Here is a 17,737-nt window from a genome sequence, read left to right as displayed (position 1 = left end):
ACTCAAACATTTTCCAAATCCCCACTGTGTGCCATGGCCTGTGCTGGCTACAGATGTTTCACTGTGTCCTGACCTTACCGAGCTGACAGCTAGTAATGAGGACAAATAAGGACGTTACAGCAAGGCAAAGTAACAGCAGTGACGGAGACATCAAATGAGGGTGCTCTGGAGCCTGCAGTCAGAACAGAAAGTGCTCGGACTCTGCCAGAACTCAAGAAGACCTCTTAAAACCTGGATAGAGGTAGGCTCCATGGAGATCTCGGCCCAGTCCTTCTGTACCCTGATCCCTGACTTCTGGGCTCAGATCTTTAATCTAGAGAGAGCCAGTCCCATCTCTTGGCCACCTTCCCGCTTGCTCAACTGCAGCCCTGATGCCTCCTCTGTGGTTTCTGGCTGTGATGTTACTTCCTCTCAAGGTTCCCCTAATTTCCGACAGACATTGATTTTCAGTCTCCCGGGGGCCCCTGGGGCCTCAGTCCAAACTCAGTAAGTTCCCATGCACCGGGTGTGGCACCCTTGTGTTAGACCCAGGCTGGAAGGAAAGGGCAAAGAGGGGCAGGAGCAGAAGCCTTCCCTTTCTCTTCCTAGGCTTGTCCCTAGAGCACTCATTCCCCAATGTCCTCCTTAAAGCTCTCCCTCCCCATCCTCCCCTCCTCCACTGAGCCTGGAAAGGTGCTGTTTGCCCTGTACTCAATCCCCAGGGCAACAGGCCAGGCAGCAGGTGTGTGTGTGTTGAACAAGGCCATCTCTGGAGTGGAGTGGCTGGAGATGAGCTTTGTTTAAATATTGAAGAAGTCAATCATTAATCAAGCCTGGCTGGGTGCCCAGCTACCCCCTGTCTGCATTTGGGAAGGCCTGGTCTGGGGCCGGGATGGGCCATGGGGCAGTTTATAAGGCTACTTGCATCTCAGACAGCTGACAGGCAGCTTCTGGGGGCTGGATTATGCAGCCCAACACAGTGCCGGCCAGTATACAGAGTTTAGCGCTCATGAGCTGAGCACGGATGTACAAGGAGCGTCTGGTCCTGCCTGCATGCATTTGATAAAGGCACTGAAGCAGTGTCCTGTTTCTAACCATGGCAGATACTCCTTGGGCATTGCAGGCCCTGTCCAGCCCCACAGTAGAATTTCTGAAGAAAACATTATGTAAAGAACCAGTTTTGGGGTGAGGGGCTGGTTTGGGTCACTAAAACTATGGATCCTGAACCCCAGGAGAAGGCAGCTGGTCTGGAACCCAGGGCAGACATGGAATCACCCAGTCACCCATGCACACGGCCTCACATACAATAGTTCACAAACGCACAACTGCCCATATACCCAGATCTGCCATGGTTGCACCCAATAGCAGTTGGGTGCTATGCAGGCAAGCAGTCCCCTCCCCCTCCCCCTCTTCATTTGGCCACCCTCCTTCTGCCCCCAAACCTCACCAGTTGCACTGGCGTCTAGTCCCAGCTCCCCCATTCATCTCTCATCCACGGAGGCTTCCTGTTGTGCTGTGTGAAAATCCGAATGATGAGGCCAATGGAGCCCAGCGTCAGGAGGAGGCAGAGGCCCAGCAGCATCCACTGTCTCTTGACAACTTGGTGGGGCTCCATGGCTATGCCCAGAAAGTAGGTTTTGGATGCTGGCTTGATGGCACTGGCGTCCTGTGATCTGGGGCTCTGTGACTGGGTGCCCTGTGACCGGGTGTCTTGTGTACTGGTGTCTTGGGTCAGTGAGCTTTTTTCCAGGGTGTACAGCCTGCGGCCCAGCAGCACGACTGCCAGTAACATGACAAAGCTCAGAGCCAGCAGCGTCCACTGCCAGGATTTGACCTGGTCAGTGTTCAGCTCCATCCCCAGGAATGCTGCCCTGCTTGTTTCTCTTTCTGTGGAAGACACAGGAAATGCATGGAGCAGGTGGAGCTGGGGAGGGTGCCTCGTGGTGACCAGACGGGATCTGATGGCCACAGGCATTCTCCCTAGCCTCTGGCACCTGCCTTCCAAAGATGAGGGCCTGGCCCTGGAAGGAGGGTAGGAAAGAGGAGCAGGAGGAGGAGGGGGAGCAGATGGCACAGGCAGGGCCATGTACCCCATGGAGCCCAGCAGTGGCTCCATGCAGGGTCAAGAGGTCAGATGCCCACCCCGTGTGCTCAGATCCACCCTGAAGTCTAGCTGGACAGTAGGCAAGGAAGCCTCCGAGCCAGTGGCTGGGGCATGGGCTGTGGTCTTGGCTGAGGCTGTATCAGGTACAGACAGGGTCACACTGCAAGTTCCTTGATGGGCGAGGGGTGAAGGCTGGGCTGTGGTAGGGGCTGGCCCAAAGCAGGCTAGGGTCGGGCCTGGAGCTGGAACAGAGGTAGGACAAGGGTCAGATCATCAAACCTTCAAAGGAACAGCTGAAGTCTGGCCAGCCCAGTATCTCCCCCTGCCGCACATTCTCAGTGACCAGCCAGTTCAGCAGGGGCTTGAAGTAGGTCATGAGGGCCTTTGTAGACACCTTGGTCTCCCCAGTCATCTTCTCCAGGACCTCCGGCCAGGGCTTGCTCGAGCCCAGCTTCAGGACATCCCTGGGAGTGTAAGTACAGCTGTGAGGCTGTGTGGGGGCATTGGCTGATGCTGCTGGGATCCCTCAGTATGCCCAGCCCCACCTTTAGAGTCTGACTTTGCTAGCCAGACTCTCCCAACAGATGTTCAGCATAATGGGTAAAATCACAAGCTCTGTATGGAAGAGGCCAACACAATAATGTAAAACAATTATCCTCCAGTTAAAAAAAAAGAAAAAGAAATCTCAAACTTTGAAATAATACTCATCTGTGTTTGATTCTTGACCCTGTGACTCAGCTGTGGGACCTTGGGCAAGTACTTAACCTTTCTGAATCTCAATTTCCATATCCATAAAATGGAGAAAATAACAGTACCTACCTCTTAGGGTGGTTGTGTTGACCAAATAAACACAATTCTGGGAGCATAATTAGGTAGGCAATAAATGTCTGATTACTATTATTATTATTACTAGTACTACCACCTTGAGGATTATTATTATCCTGGACTCAAATAAGCCTAAATTCATGAAACACTCTTTCCCATGAGGTGCTCAGTCCCTTCCGGTCTCCCAGGGAGTGTTTGGGAGGATTAGCAAGATTGCAAGCATGGGATGTGTTCTGTGCACTGCCTGCGGCACTGCAGAACTGTCAGCTGCCTCGAGGCTCATCCAGTGATCGGTGGCAGGGGGTCTAGCCTTAGGCTTGGCCCAGGCACTCAGGTAGGGGGACAGTGTGCGCTGCAGCCAGGGCTCCAGGCTCCTCTACCCCAGTGTCCCCCACAGAGGCAGCAGGAGGTGTATGTGATACTTCTCAACCTGCTTCCCCGATCTGACCTGGAGAGAGGTGGGGCTGAGAGGCCCAGAGGCCTAGAGTATGAAATCTAGGCCATCAAGACTCAGGTTCAAGAACCAGCAGTGCTAATTATGGGCTGCACAGCCACAGACGATCAAGTTAACCTCTCTCAGCCTCAGCTTCTTCATCAGTAAAACCGGCCCCCATTAATACCTGCATTTCACTGTGGTGAGGATGAAGACACACAATGGCAGCAAAAAGGCCTTTGTAGCTTGCAAAGTCTTATATACACTGCTTAATAAACAACTGGGAAAGAATAAGGTGGCGAAACTAAAGATCAGTAGATCCATGCATGGCAGAGACCACTGGGGGAAAATGTAGTTAGGATCCTAGAGAAATGGAAAAAAGTCATCAAGATAGAAAGGAAAAAAAACAAGCGAAACCCCATAACTACTTTTAGGTAAGAGGATTTTATCAAGTGGCAGGTACTGCAAAAAAGGAAGGATCTGGTGGGGAAGTCTCAACCACTGAGAGTCTGCCTACTCAGAAACAGTCCTTCAGGCTGGGTGGGACAGAGGTTTGGTACAGGCAGCACGTGAGACTTGCAAAGCTGACAGCTGGGCACTGCCTGGAGCCCTCAACTCCAGGGCGGCAGAAATGGGCCCGTGGGCAGGATCAGGCCCTCACGGCTGGCTGAGTGAGCCAGGGGAATTTGGGAACTTGGACCAAGGCCACTTCTACCTTCTATTCCCAGTGGCACCAACCTAGAGGCTGCCCCAGGGTGATCACACTTAGGAAGATGAGTCAAAAGTAGCAAAATCAAGTTTTAAACTCTATTAGATTAGGGAAAAGAGCAGCCAAGAATCTTGCCCTTCCCCTGCTCGCCTGCAAGCGCTTGCCTGCCCCATTCTTCCACAAAAGGCCTAGAGATGACTGGCAAGTCCTCAGCATGCTTTGGTACCAAGTCAGACCCTGGGAGCCTATATGTCCTGGGTGGAGAGGGGTAGGGAAATGATGAGAAAGACTGAGGTCAAATGTCTCACCGATCAAGTGGGATAAAGGCTCAGTCAAAAGTGAGTTGATGCTGGACTTCCCTCATGGCTCAGTGGTAAAGAATCTGCCTGCCAGTGCAAGAGACACAGGTTTGATCCCTGGTCTGGGAAGATCCCATCATGCTATGGAGCAACTAAGCCTGTGGGTCACAACTACTGAGCCTGTGCTCTTGGACACAGGAGCCGCAACTACTGAGTCCACGTGTCACATCTACTGAAGCCTGAGCACCTAGAGCCCAGGCTCCGCTACAGGAGAAACCATGGCAATGAGAAGCCCAATCTCCACAACTGGAGAGTAGCCCCTCGCTCCCCACAACTGGAGAAATAGCCTGAGCAGCAGGCTAACATGTCAGCACAGCCAAAAATATAAAATTATTTAAAAAAAAAACAAACTTAAGAGTACTCTTGGAAATATCCAATGAATATTAAGTGTGTTTTTTAAAAAGAGTTGATGTATGGAAAATGGAAGTCTGCTATTTCTTGTACTCTTGCACTGAGGGACAGAGTTCCCTCCTTGGTCCCCTGGCAAGACCTCCTTACCCTCTTTGCATGTTCACCAAATCCCTTTCTTGCTGCAACAGCTCCTTTCTTGGCGTATGGTTATTGGTTTATCCTGTGGCCCATTGCCCCCTGCTGGACGCAGGGCAGGCTGTTTGGCACGTGAACAGGTAAATGTTTGTTGAGTGAGTAAATGATGGGCACCCAGAGACATGAACGCAGGGAGCCGAGAGGCCCCTTCTGTGCCACACATTCTGAGAAGCTCAAACCTGGGCAGTTGGCTAGAATAAATCCCAGGAGTATGAAAAGATGAAATAGCAAATAGACTAGGGAGACAAGAAGGCATGTCAAGTGCAGCCCTCCTGGGAGCAAAGGCAAGGATCAGTCTCGCAACTCTGTCTGGCCTCATGGGTACTGACAAGCTGCATGGTGGAATCACAAACATGCTCATTACATTTTCAAAGGATGCTAAATTATTGTGGATAATTATTAGGATACTACATAGTGGCTTTGTTCATCCTCTGGGAAACCAGGAATAAAACTCAACATGACCTTGACCGATTATGGTAATGGACCTACTGAAATCAGTTGAAATGCAATGAGAAAAAGATTATGTCAGTGGGGTGGGCTCCATATCCTGGAGACTGGAGTGCTGATCTTGGGACCAGAGGACCCAGGTCTAGCTTCACCAGAACAGCATCCTTTATAACTGATGGAAGCGATAGGGTGGAAGATAACGTGTTCTAGAGTCACTTTGGGGCTCAAAGCATGATTCTGCCACTTCCTAGATCAGCAACATGCAATTATACCTCTCTGAGCTTCAGTTTCATCATTTATGAAATGTGGATAATAAAATCCACTTTGCAAGTTATGAACTGCTAATGTGAAGCACTGTAAGAGCGCTTGTTAGAGAGCCAGCCTGTGGAAGTAAAGGCTTCCAGCCCAGGTCAGCCTCTCACCCCGCTCCAGGTTTCCTTCAGGGCCAGAAACTTGCACCACAGAGGCAGGGATGGAAAGGATGGGCTAGACACCAAGAGCGGGGAAAAGAGACTGCGGGTGGGGGGTCAAAGTAGACCACAAGCTGATCAGAGTGGGCCAAGAGGCTGGTGCAAAAGCAACCCGGATCAACCTGGGAACTGGGTTCAGGCACATCTGAGAAAAGACAGGCAAAGCAGAGTGCACTCCACGGCGCATCAAGTGCTGCTGAGAAGCTAGGCAGGCACCTTGCAGGGAAAGAATAAGGGGATTCAGGCGGAAGATGGAGGCAGAGGCGAGACCCCAACACTGGCTTCCCATCTGGGACAGTTCGATTTATTGACAACGTGAGCAAGTGCGTGCATGCATGCATGCGTGTGTGTGCATGTTAGCAGCAGGGGCTAAACCATCTCTCTGACCACAGGGGCTACATAAGAGGAAATGGGCTTTGATTAACATGGGAGAGACTGTAGTCTCTCAGACTCTGTAGTCTCTCGTAGTCTGACAGAGGGAAGAACTTCCACCAGAACAGAAGCGCTGTGCAGGGGACCTGGGGTGGAGCCAGGTGAGCAGAGGAGCCCAGCGCAAGCTTCCAGCAAGGTTAGGGAAGGGCAAAGGAAGGGGGAGGGCACTCACTCCAGGAGCTTCCCAGCCTCCTTGGAGTTATAGATGTTACAGCGGTGCAGCGGCCCCATGTGGCCTGAGGCCTTGCAGAGTGCTTCATGGAACTGGAATTGGAGCACGAGGCTGAGAAAGTACCTGGGGAGAGAAGGTGAGGCCGGCTGGGGGCGTGGCAGGGGTGGGCTCGGGTCAGTGGTCACCATCAGGGAGGCTGGTCCTGGGATGCAGCAGGATCTCTCCTTCCTAACCTTCTGGACTCATGCGCCCCCTCCCCCCTCCTGCTCACCTTTCAGGACAGCAGACACGCTTTCCCATCACGCTGCCCTCCACAGGGGAGCTGATGTGAAAGCAGTGTGTTCAGGACAAGGCCCTCAGGAGAATGTGCCGTCTGACAGGAGGAGGTGGGGAGGCGTGCAGGGGGAGGACATTTGGGTCTGGGGCCTTCCTGAAAATCCTCCACCTGGGTCCTGTGTCCCCGAACCCCTAGCCCCCAGGCCGGTTCTGCTGGAGTGGCCCAGACCTTACCGTATGTAGGGCAAGCTGGCAGAGATGTGAAACTTGGCGCCTGGATCAAAGTCCTCCTCCGTCCGAGGGATGGGAGGGCACAGGCCCTGGTATTTCAACCTGGGGGCGGTGTTAATCGGGGGCTTGAAAGTGCCACCTGGTAAGATTTCCAGAGCCCTTTTCCTTCTGGAGCATTTGCACAGCTGTCAAAGCGACTTGGCATGAGGAGGACACTTAATGCATTTTATTGATTAAATAAATGAGTTGAAAACACATGGGATTGGGAATCAGAGAATTAAACAATTACAGGAGTTAACATCGAGCATGTCCTCTCTGCAGGAACTGTGCTGAGTTCTCCATACCAGCTCCCTCAACTCTATCCTGGCTCTGGGGACACGGGAGGGAACGGGCCAGGCAAGGTCCCTGCTTTCATCCTAACGATGGGGGACGGCCATGGACCAACCAACCTGAGAAGAAAACACAGCACCATCCCTATGGTATGGAGGAAAACCGAGGCTTAGAGGTCAGGGAGTTGGTAGCAGGACACGGCAGAGTCGCGGGCAGACCCCGGTAACTGCTGGCTTTGCCCCTCTGAGCTGTGTGACTGTGGGAAAGTTGATTGTTACCGAGCCTGCTTGTAAAGTGTTGTCTGTGAAATGGGCATAACGTGAGCCATCTTTGGGGTGGACGAAGTCTACGGAAAAGCTCGTCGTTTCACGTTGGCCCACTGGAGCCCTGCACGGTCTTCACGGGGAAGCTCCTCTCTCATCCACGAGGTTCTGTTCGAGGACCAGGGAGTTGCCCCCTCCCTCAGCCTCCGGTTTCCATCACTCAGGGGGTGGTGGGCGTGGCTGAGGAAGGGGGTGACCTCCCTCAGTCCAGATGGCTGGTTGGGGTGCCTTTGGAGGGGGCACAAGGTTAAGACTCTGCCAATCCCCCCAGTGAGGTCCGGTCCTGAATTTGGGGTGGGAGTCGGAGGGTGAGAGGACAAAGGGAGGGGCAGCCCGCTCTGCCATCCCTGGGTGGCAGTGTGACCGCAGGCTGGGCACCTGTTCTTCCTCTGAGAGTGGCCATGGGTCGTTGTAAAGGCTCAAGTCAGCCTAAGGGCCTGATGTGGGCCCTCCAGGAGTGCCTGTGGCCAGCAGACCTGAGCTGGTGGGTCTGAGGATTGGTGGAGAAGGGGAAGCCTTGTGCACGCGCAATTATTATCCAATCTAACAGCCAGGGGTCGGTGATGGGATGGACACGGGTGCCCCTCACTCAAGACTGATGCTGCCCGACTGCTGGGGGGCTCCTTCACCGCCAGTTCTGCCCACAGACAGGCCTGGAACACAGTCAGAGACAGGTGAGTGTGTCTGTGTATGTGTGTGTGTCAGGATAATAGGAAAGGGGGCAGTGGGCTTGCCCTTGTCATATAAGGACTCTCCACCGGAAGGAAAGAGCTCAGACCCCAAACACCCGCTCTGCTGGCCCCACTGGGAGGCAGAGAAGGGAGGGGAGGAGCAGGAAGGCCTGCCTGGTGGTCAGCATCCCATTCTTGGAGGGCCCAAGTGCAACCACTGTGCGAGTTTGCCGGCCTCCAGGGATCCCTCGAGGGGCTATGAGCCTGCTGAGTGCTGGAGCCAGATTCGACACAATCCCCCAAGACCCACGCTCCGGCCCTACCCACTTCAGCAGGAATACTTTCGTCTGGTGACAAGACAGCCAATGCCACCCCAGGGCTTCCCCGTGGCCGCAGATTAGCAGCATCACACTCCCAGTTCTGCCCCCGGAAGCGAGACGGTGGTGCCCTTTGGTAGCAGGCGGTCCCCTTGAGGCTGCCCCAAAAGCCCACCCTGGTCCAGGTGTGGCCAGAGGGGCCCGAATGGCGGTCCTCCCCACCTGAGGTTCCACCACTCCTGGTTGTACACGTCTTTCTCGATGGTGCCATCAAAGACCTTCCAGCGAAACAGGTCCATCAGGTAAGCGAAGGGGATGAAGGCGATCTTCTCCAGGGCAACGCTCATCAGGAAATTGACCTCCTCCTCTGGGGAAAGCAGGGGGCAGTCAGGAGGCGGCTCTGGTCCCGCCTCCCTTAGGCCTTGCCCCGGGGGCCGCAGGCCTGGGATCCTTCTGGTCCCCATCACCTTTGTCCTGGTGCTGTTGGCTGAGCAGGCCTCTGTTGAGCAGGTGCTTGTGGGAGGAGGCTGAGAGGGTGACCACCGACCCCACAGCCTCCTCGAAGGCTGGGTTGGCGCCTGCGCGGAAGATCACCGAGAGGTTCTTGTACTGCAGGAAGTACTGGATGTGGCCCATCTGGTGGAAGATGGACAGCAGGTCCTCTATAGTCACTTCGGTGCACTTCTTTATCCTAGGGTTAAAGGGCAGGGGTCAAGGAGCATGGGGATGCCCTGGGAGAGGGAGACATTGCCCTACTCAGGCTCTGTAAAGGGACTGGGCGGTCCGGCTGGAGACCAGCAGGGCCTTGTGCTCTTGGTACTCCAGGCGCCACATCCGAGCAGGGGCCAGGCCCTTGGCTTCCACACTCATCTCCCCCAGGTGGCCGGCTCACCGCCCCCTACCCCCGGCCGCCACCCTGCTGAGACAGGCAGACAGGTGGAGGGCAGAAGGAGCAGAGGAAGGGGGCGATACGGCGCAGGGTGAGCACCTGAAGTCCTTCCCGTTGTAGAAGTCCCAGGCGGACGCGTGGCACTCCACCTCCCGCCCGTCAGTTGGCCTTTCCATCATGGAGTTTTCCCAGAACTCAGGAGGGGTGGAAAGCAGCCCCATGGAGGTGAAGAATTTTTCAGCCTCTTGGAACATTTTCTCGGGCTTCCAGTGCTGTGGGGAAGAGGCAGCGTGTGGGACCCTGCCCGGGGGCTGTGGGGTGGGCAGGGCAGACCGGGGCCCAAGCGCTGACCTGGCCTTGCATGATCTTCGTGATGTCCTCAGGGGGCTTCTCCGGGAAGGGCAGTGCCAGGTCTAAGATGTTGACCCAGGACTGAGCCCACATGTTCCCTGGGAGAGGAGGGGCAGGGTTAAGAGGAGGCGGGAGACCGTCTCTCCCCACCGACTGAGCGCCTGCTCGGGAGGCCTACTGCACCTGCCCGCCTCTGCCGCCAGCTGGGGCTTTACCCAGGATGTGGGCGGGGATGGGCCCCCTCAGGTCGATGAGCTCGGGCCCATAGAAGCGGTAGAGGGCCCTGCGCACGTAGGCGTGCAGGTTCAGGTAGAGCGGCTGCAGCTCCTGGAACAGCTGCTCCAGGTCTTCCTGCAGCGAGTCGGACTCGTACGTGGACCGCCACAAGGCCCCCATGTCTTGGTAACCTAGGACAGGGGAGGGGGCTCAGGGTTGACCCCCACCCACCCTTCAGCCTGGCCTGGCTGGCAGGAAACCCAGGCACCTGCTAGGGAAGCCAACTGACCTCCTAGATCCTCGAGGTCTTTATCTGCCAAACAGGAAAGACACCACCCTCCCAAGGTCACCATCCGTAAAGGATGAGAGTGGGATGGAAAGGCCCTTAGCAAAGCACACACTGAGCATCCTCTGGGCCTGCATCCTCTGGGACAGGGTCTGCTCCTCTCTCCACCTGGAGCCCCACCCACCCAGGCTGCCTTTCTTCAGATCCTCCCGAGGGCTTCTTGTTGCCCAGCTTGCTCCATCTTTCAGGCCTTGGGTGAATGTCAGCGAGGCCCTCCCCACCCACCTGACTGAAACAGGGTCCCTTCTTCTCTCTCTGCAGCCCCATCCTTCTCAGCACTTATCCTGGGTGGTGACTGGAAATGAGCGTCTGTCTCCCAGAGGCCTGTAAGCCCGGGGAGGGTGGGCACCTTCCCCGTCTTTCCACCTGTGCATCCTCAGACCCTCCCCAGCAATGGCACACCCCAGGAGTAGTGCTCAGTTGCTGTTTGTGGATCCACACGAGTGAGCCAGCTCTGCACTCCCCAGCGGCAGGACTCAGGGTTCCTGTCTCCAGGTCCTACCCAGACTCGGCTTCACCCTTCCCAGCAATGCCCTGAGCCCCATGCAGGATGCAGTCTGCCCAGCTGGATGGGCTGGCAGGTGCGGCGTGAGGGGCCTCACCATTGAGCTTCGCAGCCTTGTTGCTGAGCTGCACGTAGCGCTCAAAGGTCATGCGGAGCTGGCGACCCACAGCATCCCGCCAGCCCTGCCAGGCCCACAGCAGCTCCTTCTGGTCTCGGGAGGTGGCCATGACTTCTTCGAGGTCTGTACCCAGAAAAGGAGCCGAGGTGGGACCTCATTCCACCTGGCCTCCTGCCCTCTCCTGCTGTGGGTAGCCCTTCCCAAGTGCAGCTGGGGCTGGGAGGAACGTGGGAATCCGGAGACTACTGGAACGGGCTGTGCTGAGATTCGGGTGGGTGGGTGTGGGCTCGGGTGCTCACCAGGCTCCAGGGGCAGGCAGGGCCCCTCATTCAGGCAGACCTGGGCCATGCTGTACGTGGTCTCCATGTAGGCCAGAATCTCGTTGTACTGGGGGGACAGGTGTCACCCAGGGCAGGCCCGCAGCCATGGGCCCACCCCCAGCGCTAGTCCCACCAGCTGGGAGAGGCAGGCCTGGCCAAGGCATCGTCCCATCTTCCCACTAGCCTCTGCTCACCTCCCTCACCCACCCAGAGGAAGCTCTGGCCCTGCCTCCCCCAACCTCTTTCCAGCCCCAGGCGGCTCCCCACCCGGCGGCCTGCCCACCCCTGGGGTGGGGAGCATGTGCCTGGAGACCTGGGGGCTTGTCCATCACCTCCCGGAGCTCCTCCTTGGGCAGGGCCGCCTTGTCTACGTTCAGCAGCTTACTCAGCATGCGCTTCACATCCGAGTCCTGGAAGTTGGCGACCTTAAACAGGCGGGCCCGCGTGCCAAAGTACAGCGTGTGCTGGGACTTCTCCACGTCCTTGTACAGCTGGAAGGACGGTCACCACATTTGTCGTGTGAGGGTGAAGGAGAGGGTGAGGGTGTCACAGTGAACTCCAGGGCCCAGCCCCACAACCTCCTTCCAAAACCCCTTTAAAGGGTTTGGAGTCATTGAAACTTTGCTAAGAGCAAGAAGGGAGGGAACCTGCTCCCTAAAAGCAAGCAGGTGATATTTACAAGAGAAAAGAAGCTAGAGGTTCTAGCCCAGACAGCTTTCAGGGCTCCAGGAGGCCTGGAGCCTGACGTCTGTTCCGACATGTGCTTTGGGGCTTCCCTCTCTCATCTAGCTCTGGAAGAGTGGCAAAAGGTGTGATTCCTTGCCCCCCAGCACCCCTGCACCGTGACCCCTGAGAAGAACAAAGGGCAAAGGGGCAGAGGTGGAAGTGGTACCACACCATCTCCTCTTGATTTTTCTTTGTGATGTTGGTGACATAGTTCCAGGCGGCCTCCATGAACTGGTTCCATACAACCTGGGCTGTTCGGTCGTAAAACTGCAGGAAGGCCTTTGCCACAGTCTCATTGTAGAGCTGGTCTGCAGAGAAGGAGATGGGCATCAATTGTCCTGGGAGGGGCCTGCCCCTGCCTGGTCCCCGGGCCTGATCCCATGCTCCTTTGGGTCCTAGCCCCACCTGAGTCCTGGTCACTCTGAGCCACGGCACAACAGAAGAGCACAAGTAGGGGAGGTCCAGGGCAAGTCCATCTTGTTCCCATGACCAAAAGAACAGCAGAGCTGGAGGGGGCTGTGGCCCAATCACGGTCCAGCTCCATATTGTGACATCAGGGGCTAAAGGGCCAGCCACGGAATGTCAGAAAGGGAAAGGCCCCACCTAACTTCTGGCCCAACTGTCCCCATTTTACAGGTGAGGAGACTGAGGTCTAGAATGGTCTAGCCATACTACCTTCACACCAGGTCAGTGGCAGAGCCAAAAGGACAACCAGGGCTCTTGATGTCTAGACCAGAGCTTGTTCCACTCTACTTGGTCACTTCTCCCTGGCATTGGAGCCACCCTTGATCTTGACCAGGGATTGATGAACCCCCTCCCTCCACAGGCTGCCATTACTTCTGAGCAGGTGAGTGGGAGGATGGATGAATGGGTAGACGGAAGGAAAAGACCTCTCTGGGTCTCTGGATTCTGGAAGCACAGTTGTCTTTCCATGCTCTTCTGACTTGACCGCTTATGTTCTCAGTTTTTGGCCTTTTTCTCTCTTGAGGGAAGTATGATCGACCCAGGGCTCCTCCTCTCTTTCATGGTCCTTGCACCTGTTTCCCAAGGGAGAGCCCTAGACCATAAGTTTGCTGTCAGGAGGCACAGAAGGTAAGGGGCCATCTATCATGATTTTAAAAAACAGTACGTTTTGGTTGCTTGGTTATTATTTGGTTACTATTATCTTCATGCTATACACGTCACCCTCCGGACTTAATTTTCTGGCAACAAGAAGTTTATACTTTTCGACTGCCTTCACCCATTTCACCCACCCACCCTTGCCTCTGGCATTCACCATCTCTATATCTATGAGTTCAATTTTGTTTTGTTTTGTTTGGGGGTGTTTTTAGGTTTTTTTACTGTTGTTGTGTGTGCTCAGTTGCTCAGTCATGTCTGACTCTTTGCGACCCCATGGACTGTAGGCCCTCAGGCTCCTCCTGTCTATGGGATTTCCCCAGCAAGAATACTGGAGTGGGTTGCCATTTCCTCCTCCAGGGGATCTTCCTTACTCAGGGATTGAACCCACATCTCCTGTGTCTCCTTCCTTGCAGGGAGATTCTTTACTGCTGAGACACTGGGAAGATTTTTGTATTTTAGATTCTGCATATAAATGAGATCATACCGTATTTGCCCGTCTCTGTCTGACCTATTTCACTTAGCATAATGCTCTGAAGTTCCATCCATGCTGTTGCAAATGGCAAGCTTGCCTTCTTTTACATGGCGGAATAGTATTCCTGTGCGTGTACATGCACGTGTGTGTGTGTATGTGTTACATTTTTAATTTCCACCAGTGGACACTTTGGCTGTTTCCATATCTCAGCTACTGTAAATAATGCTGCAATGAACATGAGGGTGCAGATATCAAGACTGTAATTTCATTTTCTTTGGATACATACCCAGGAGTGGGACTGCTGTATTATATGGTAGCTCTTCAGGCCCTCTATCAGATCTAATCCCCTGAATCTGTTTGTCACTTCCACTGTGTAATCGTAAGGGATTTGATTTAGGTCATACCTGAGTGGTCTGGTGCTTTTCCCTATTTTCTTTAAGTCTGAATTTGTCAATAAGGAGCTCATGACCTGAGCCACAGTCAGCTCCTGGTCTTGTTTTTGCTGACTGTATAGAGCTTCTCCATCTTTGGCTGCAGAGAATATAATCAATCTGATTTCAGTGTTGACCATCTGGTGATGTCCATGTGTAGAGTCTTCTCTTGTGTTGTTGGAAGAGGGTGTTTGCCATGACCAGTGCGTTCTCTTGGCAAAACTCTATTAGCCTTTGCCCTACCTCATTCTGTACTCCAAGGCCAAATTTGCCTGTTACTCTGGGTGTTTCTTGACTTCCTACTTTTGCATTCCAGTCCCCTATAAGGAAAAGGACATCTTTTTTGGGTGTTAGTTCTAGAAGGTCTTGTAAGTCTTCACAGAACCATTCAACATCAGCTTCTTCAGCATTACTGGTCGTGATATTGAATGGTTTGCCTTGGAAATGAACAGAGATCATTCTGTCATTTTCGAGATTGCATCCAAGTACAAGTATTGCATCCAGATGTTCAAGCTGGTTTTAGAAAAGGCAGAGGAACCAGCGATCAAATTGCCAACATCTGCTGGATCATCGAAAAAGCAAGAGAGTTTCAGAAAAATATCTACTTCTGCTTCATTAACTATGCCAAAGCCTTTCTGTGGACCACAACAAAGTCTGGAAAATTCTTAAAGAGATGAGAATACCAGATCACCTGATCTGCCTCTTGAGAAATCTGTATGCAGTTCAGGAAGCAACAGTTAGAACTGGTCATGGAACAACAGACTGGTTCCAAATAGGGAAAGGAGTATGTTAAGGCCATATATTGTCATCCTGCTTATTTAACTTATATGCAGAGTACACCATGAGAAATGCTGGGTTGGATGAAGCACAAGCTGGAATCAAGATTGCCAGGAGAAATATCAATAACCTCAGATATGCAGATGACACCACCCTTATGGCAGAAAGCGAAGAAGAACTAAAAGAGCCTCTTGATGAAAGTGAAAGAAGTGAGTGAAAAAGTTGGCTTAAAACTCAACATTCAGAAAACGAAGATCATGGCATCTGGTCCCATCACTTCATGGCAAATAGATGGAGAAACAGTGGAAACAGTGACAGACTTTATTTTGGGGGGCTCCAAAATCACTGCAGCCGTGAAATTAAAAGACACTTGCTCCTTGGAAGAAAAGCTATGACCAATCTAGACAGCACACAAAAAAGCAGAGATATCAGTTTGCTGACAAAGGTCTGTCTAGTCAAAGCTTTTGTTTTTCCAGTAGTCATGTATGGATGTGAGAGTTGGACTATAAAGCTAAGCACTGAAGAATTGATGCTTTTGAACTGTGGTGTTGGAGAAGACTCTTGAGAGTCCCTTGGACTGCAGGGAGATCCAACCAGCCATCCTAAAGGAAATCAGTTCTGAATATTCATTGGAAGGACTGATGCTGAAGCTGAAACTCCAATACTTTGGCCACCTGATGAGAAGAACTGACTCATTGGAAAAGATCCTGATGCTGGGAAAGACTGAAAGAGGGAGGAGAAGGGGACAACAGAGGATAAAATGGTTGGATGGCATCACCAACTCAATGGACATGAGTTTGAGTAAACTCCAGGAGTTGGCGATGGACAGGGAGGCCTGGCATGCTGCAGTCTGTGGGGCTGAAAAGAGTCGGACATGACTGAACTGAACTGAACCAAGCAACTGAACTGAACTGAATTGAACTGATGGTAATCTATTTTTAATTTTTTTTGAGAAACCTCCATACTGTTTTCCAAGTAGCTGCACCAATTTACATTCCCACCAACAGTGCACAAGTGTTCCCTTTTCTTCATATCCTTGCTCTCACTTAATAGTTCTTGTCTTTTTGATAATAGCCATTCTAAGAGGGGGAGGTGATGTCTCATTGTGGTTTTGATTTCCATTTCCCTGATGATGAGTGAGGTTGTATAACTTTTCATGTACTTCTTGGCCATCAGTAAATCTTCTTTGAAAAAAAGTCTATTCAGATCCTTGCCCATTTTTAAATCAAATTTTTTTCTGTAGTTGTTTGGACTTCCATGAATTCTTCATGTATGTTTAATAGTTAACCCTTTATCAGATAGTATATGATTTACAAATACTTTCTCTGAGTCTGGGAGTTGCCTTTTCATTTTGTTGATGGCTTCTTTTGCTGTGCATAAGCTTTGTAGTTTGATGTAGAATCATTTGTTGATTTTTGCTTTTGTTGCCTTTTAGGTGTCAAATTTAAAAACAATCTTGGCTAAGACTGATGTCTAGGAGATTACTCCCTGTATTTTCTTCTAGGATTTTTATGGTTCAAGGCCTTACTTTGAAGCCCTTAATTCACTCTGAGTTGATTTTTGTCTGTGGTATAAGACAGGGGTCCAGTTTCATCCTTTTGCATGTGGCCATCCAGTTTTCTCAACACCATTTATTGAAGACACTATCCTTCCCCTCATTGTATATTCTTGACTTTTCTGTCATAAATATATTGACCATATATGTGTGGGATTATTTCTGGGCTTTCTATTCCATTCCATTCATCTATGTGTCTGTTTTTATGTCAGTACCAAACTGTTGTGTTTACTGTAGCTTTGTAATAAAGTTTGAAATCAGGAAGTGTGGTGTCTCTAGCTTAGTTCTTCTTTCTCAAGATTGCTTTGGCTATTTGGGGTCAAATATAGTATTTTTAAAAATGCAAAATACAGAGCTGAGATGAAAAGAAGAAAAGGGACTATTCAGATGCCTGGGAGACAAGGAGGGCTCATGCAGCAGTGAGTGGGAGCCCATATGAGCACTCAAAATGCATCCATGACCAAAGGGCTGCAGCATCAGTGCCTACCTGAGAATAGTCAGCCACAGTGGAAGTAATGCCTCCATCAAGGGAGCCAGCAGATGGCTTCTTTTCTAAAAGGACCCTGCAAGAAACAACCTTGAAACCAACCCTGAGGACACCTTCACAACCTGGTGTGTACCTGGGAATGGTTCCCCTGTGGAAGGCTATTCCAGTGAAGATGGCTCATAGGTCAAGAATACCATCTACAAGAGGAAATCCAACGCAGTTAGTGTTAGTAATGACCTCCACCACTAAACATTGTACAGGGGCTAGGGACCTTTTGAGGGCTTTTGGAATATGAATCCTCACAATAAACTATGAGGCAGGTACTATGATCAATGCATCCAGTTTATAGATGAGGAAAAGGAGGGACAGAGAGGTTGGGAAACTTGCTCATAGTCACGCAGCTAGCAAACAGTGGAGGCGGGACTCCAATCCACATAGCTGGGCTCCAGAGTCTGTGCTAAACTCCAGACACAGAAATGGATTAGACCACACCCAAGGAAGGAGAGGCATTAGGGAAATCTGAAAGGGACTTAACTAGGCTTCACACCATCTGCAAAAATAAACTCAAAGTGGATTACAGACCTAAACATAACTCAGACTGTAAAACTCTTTGAAGAAATCATAGCGGAAAAGCTTCATGACATTGGATTTGGCAGTGATTTCTTGGATATGATACCAAAAGCATAGGCAACAAAAGAAAAAACAGACAAGTTGGACCTCATTAAAATTAAGAGCTTTTGCACATCAAAGGACACTAACAACAGAGTAAAAAGGCAAGCAAGAGAACTTGAGAAAATATTT

The 17,737-nt window shown here is 51.9% G+C and overlaps 1 protein-coding gene across 1 annotated transcript; it reads right to left on the bottom strand.

Moving 5' to 3' along the window:
- Nucleotides 1-1,441: 1,441 nt before the first annotated feature.
- Nucleotides 1,442-12,425, bottom strand: LOC128065386 (angiotensin-converting enzyme-like protein Ace3). Its single transcript, XM_052658572.1, has 13 exons — nucleotides 12,267-12,425; nucleotides 11,702-11,860; nucleotides 11,349-11,436; nucleotides 11,029-11,172; nucleotides 10,080-10,271; nucleotides 9,865-9,962; nucleotides 9,613-9,785; nucleotides 9,092-9,315; nucleotides 8,847-8,991; nucleotides 6,987-7,085; nucleotides 6,477-6,599; nucleotides 2,363-2,547; nucleotides 1,442-1,866 (listed from the first exon to the last, which is right to left on the bottom strand). Exons 1-13 carry the CDS (start codon nucleotides 12,423-12,425, stop codon nucleotides 1,442-1,444), a joined length of 2,214 nt encoding a protein of 737 aa, XP_052514532.1.
- Between the last annotated feature and the right edge of the window lie 5,312 nt (nucleotides 12,426-17,737).

This window comes from Budorcas taxicolor, chromosome 19, assembly GCF_023091745.1.
Source record: "Budorcas taxicolor isolate Tak-1 chromosome 19, Takin1.1, whole genome shotgun sequence".
Taxonomy (NCBI): Eukaryota; Metazoa; Chordata; class Mammalia; order Artiodactyla; family Bovidae; genus Budorcas; species Budorcas taxicolor.
Note: the sequence above shows the minus strand (reverse complement) of the source record. Positions and strands in the feature narration are given on the sequence as shown.

Coding starts and splice junctions, on each gene's coding strand:
- LOC128065386 (XM_052658572.1), bottom strand. CDS start 12,425: ATGCCCATCTCCTTCTCTGCAGACCAGCTCTACAATGAGACTGTGGCA. Junction 9,786..9,864: donor CGAAGATCATGCAAGGCCAG/GTCAGCGCTTGG, acceptor TCTTCCCCACAG/CACTGGAAGCCCGAGAAAAT. Junction 8,992..9,091: donor CCAACAGCACCAGGACAAAG/GTGATGGGGACC, acceptor TGCTTTCCCCAG/AGGAGGAGGTCAATTTCCTG.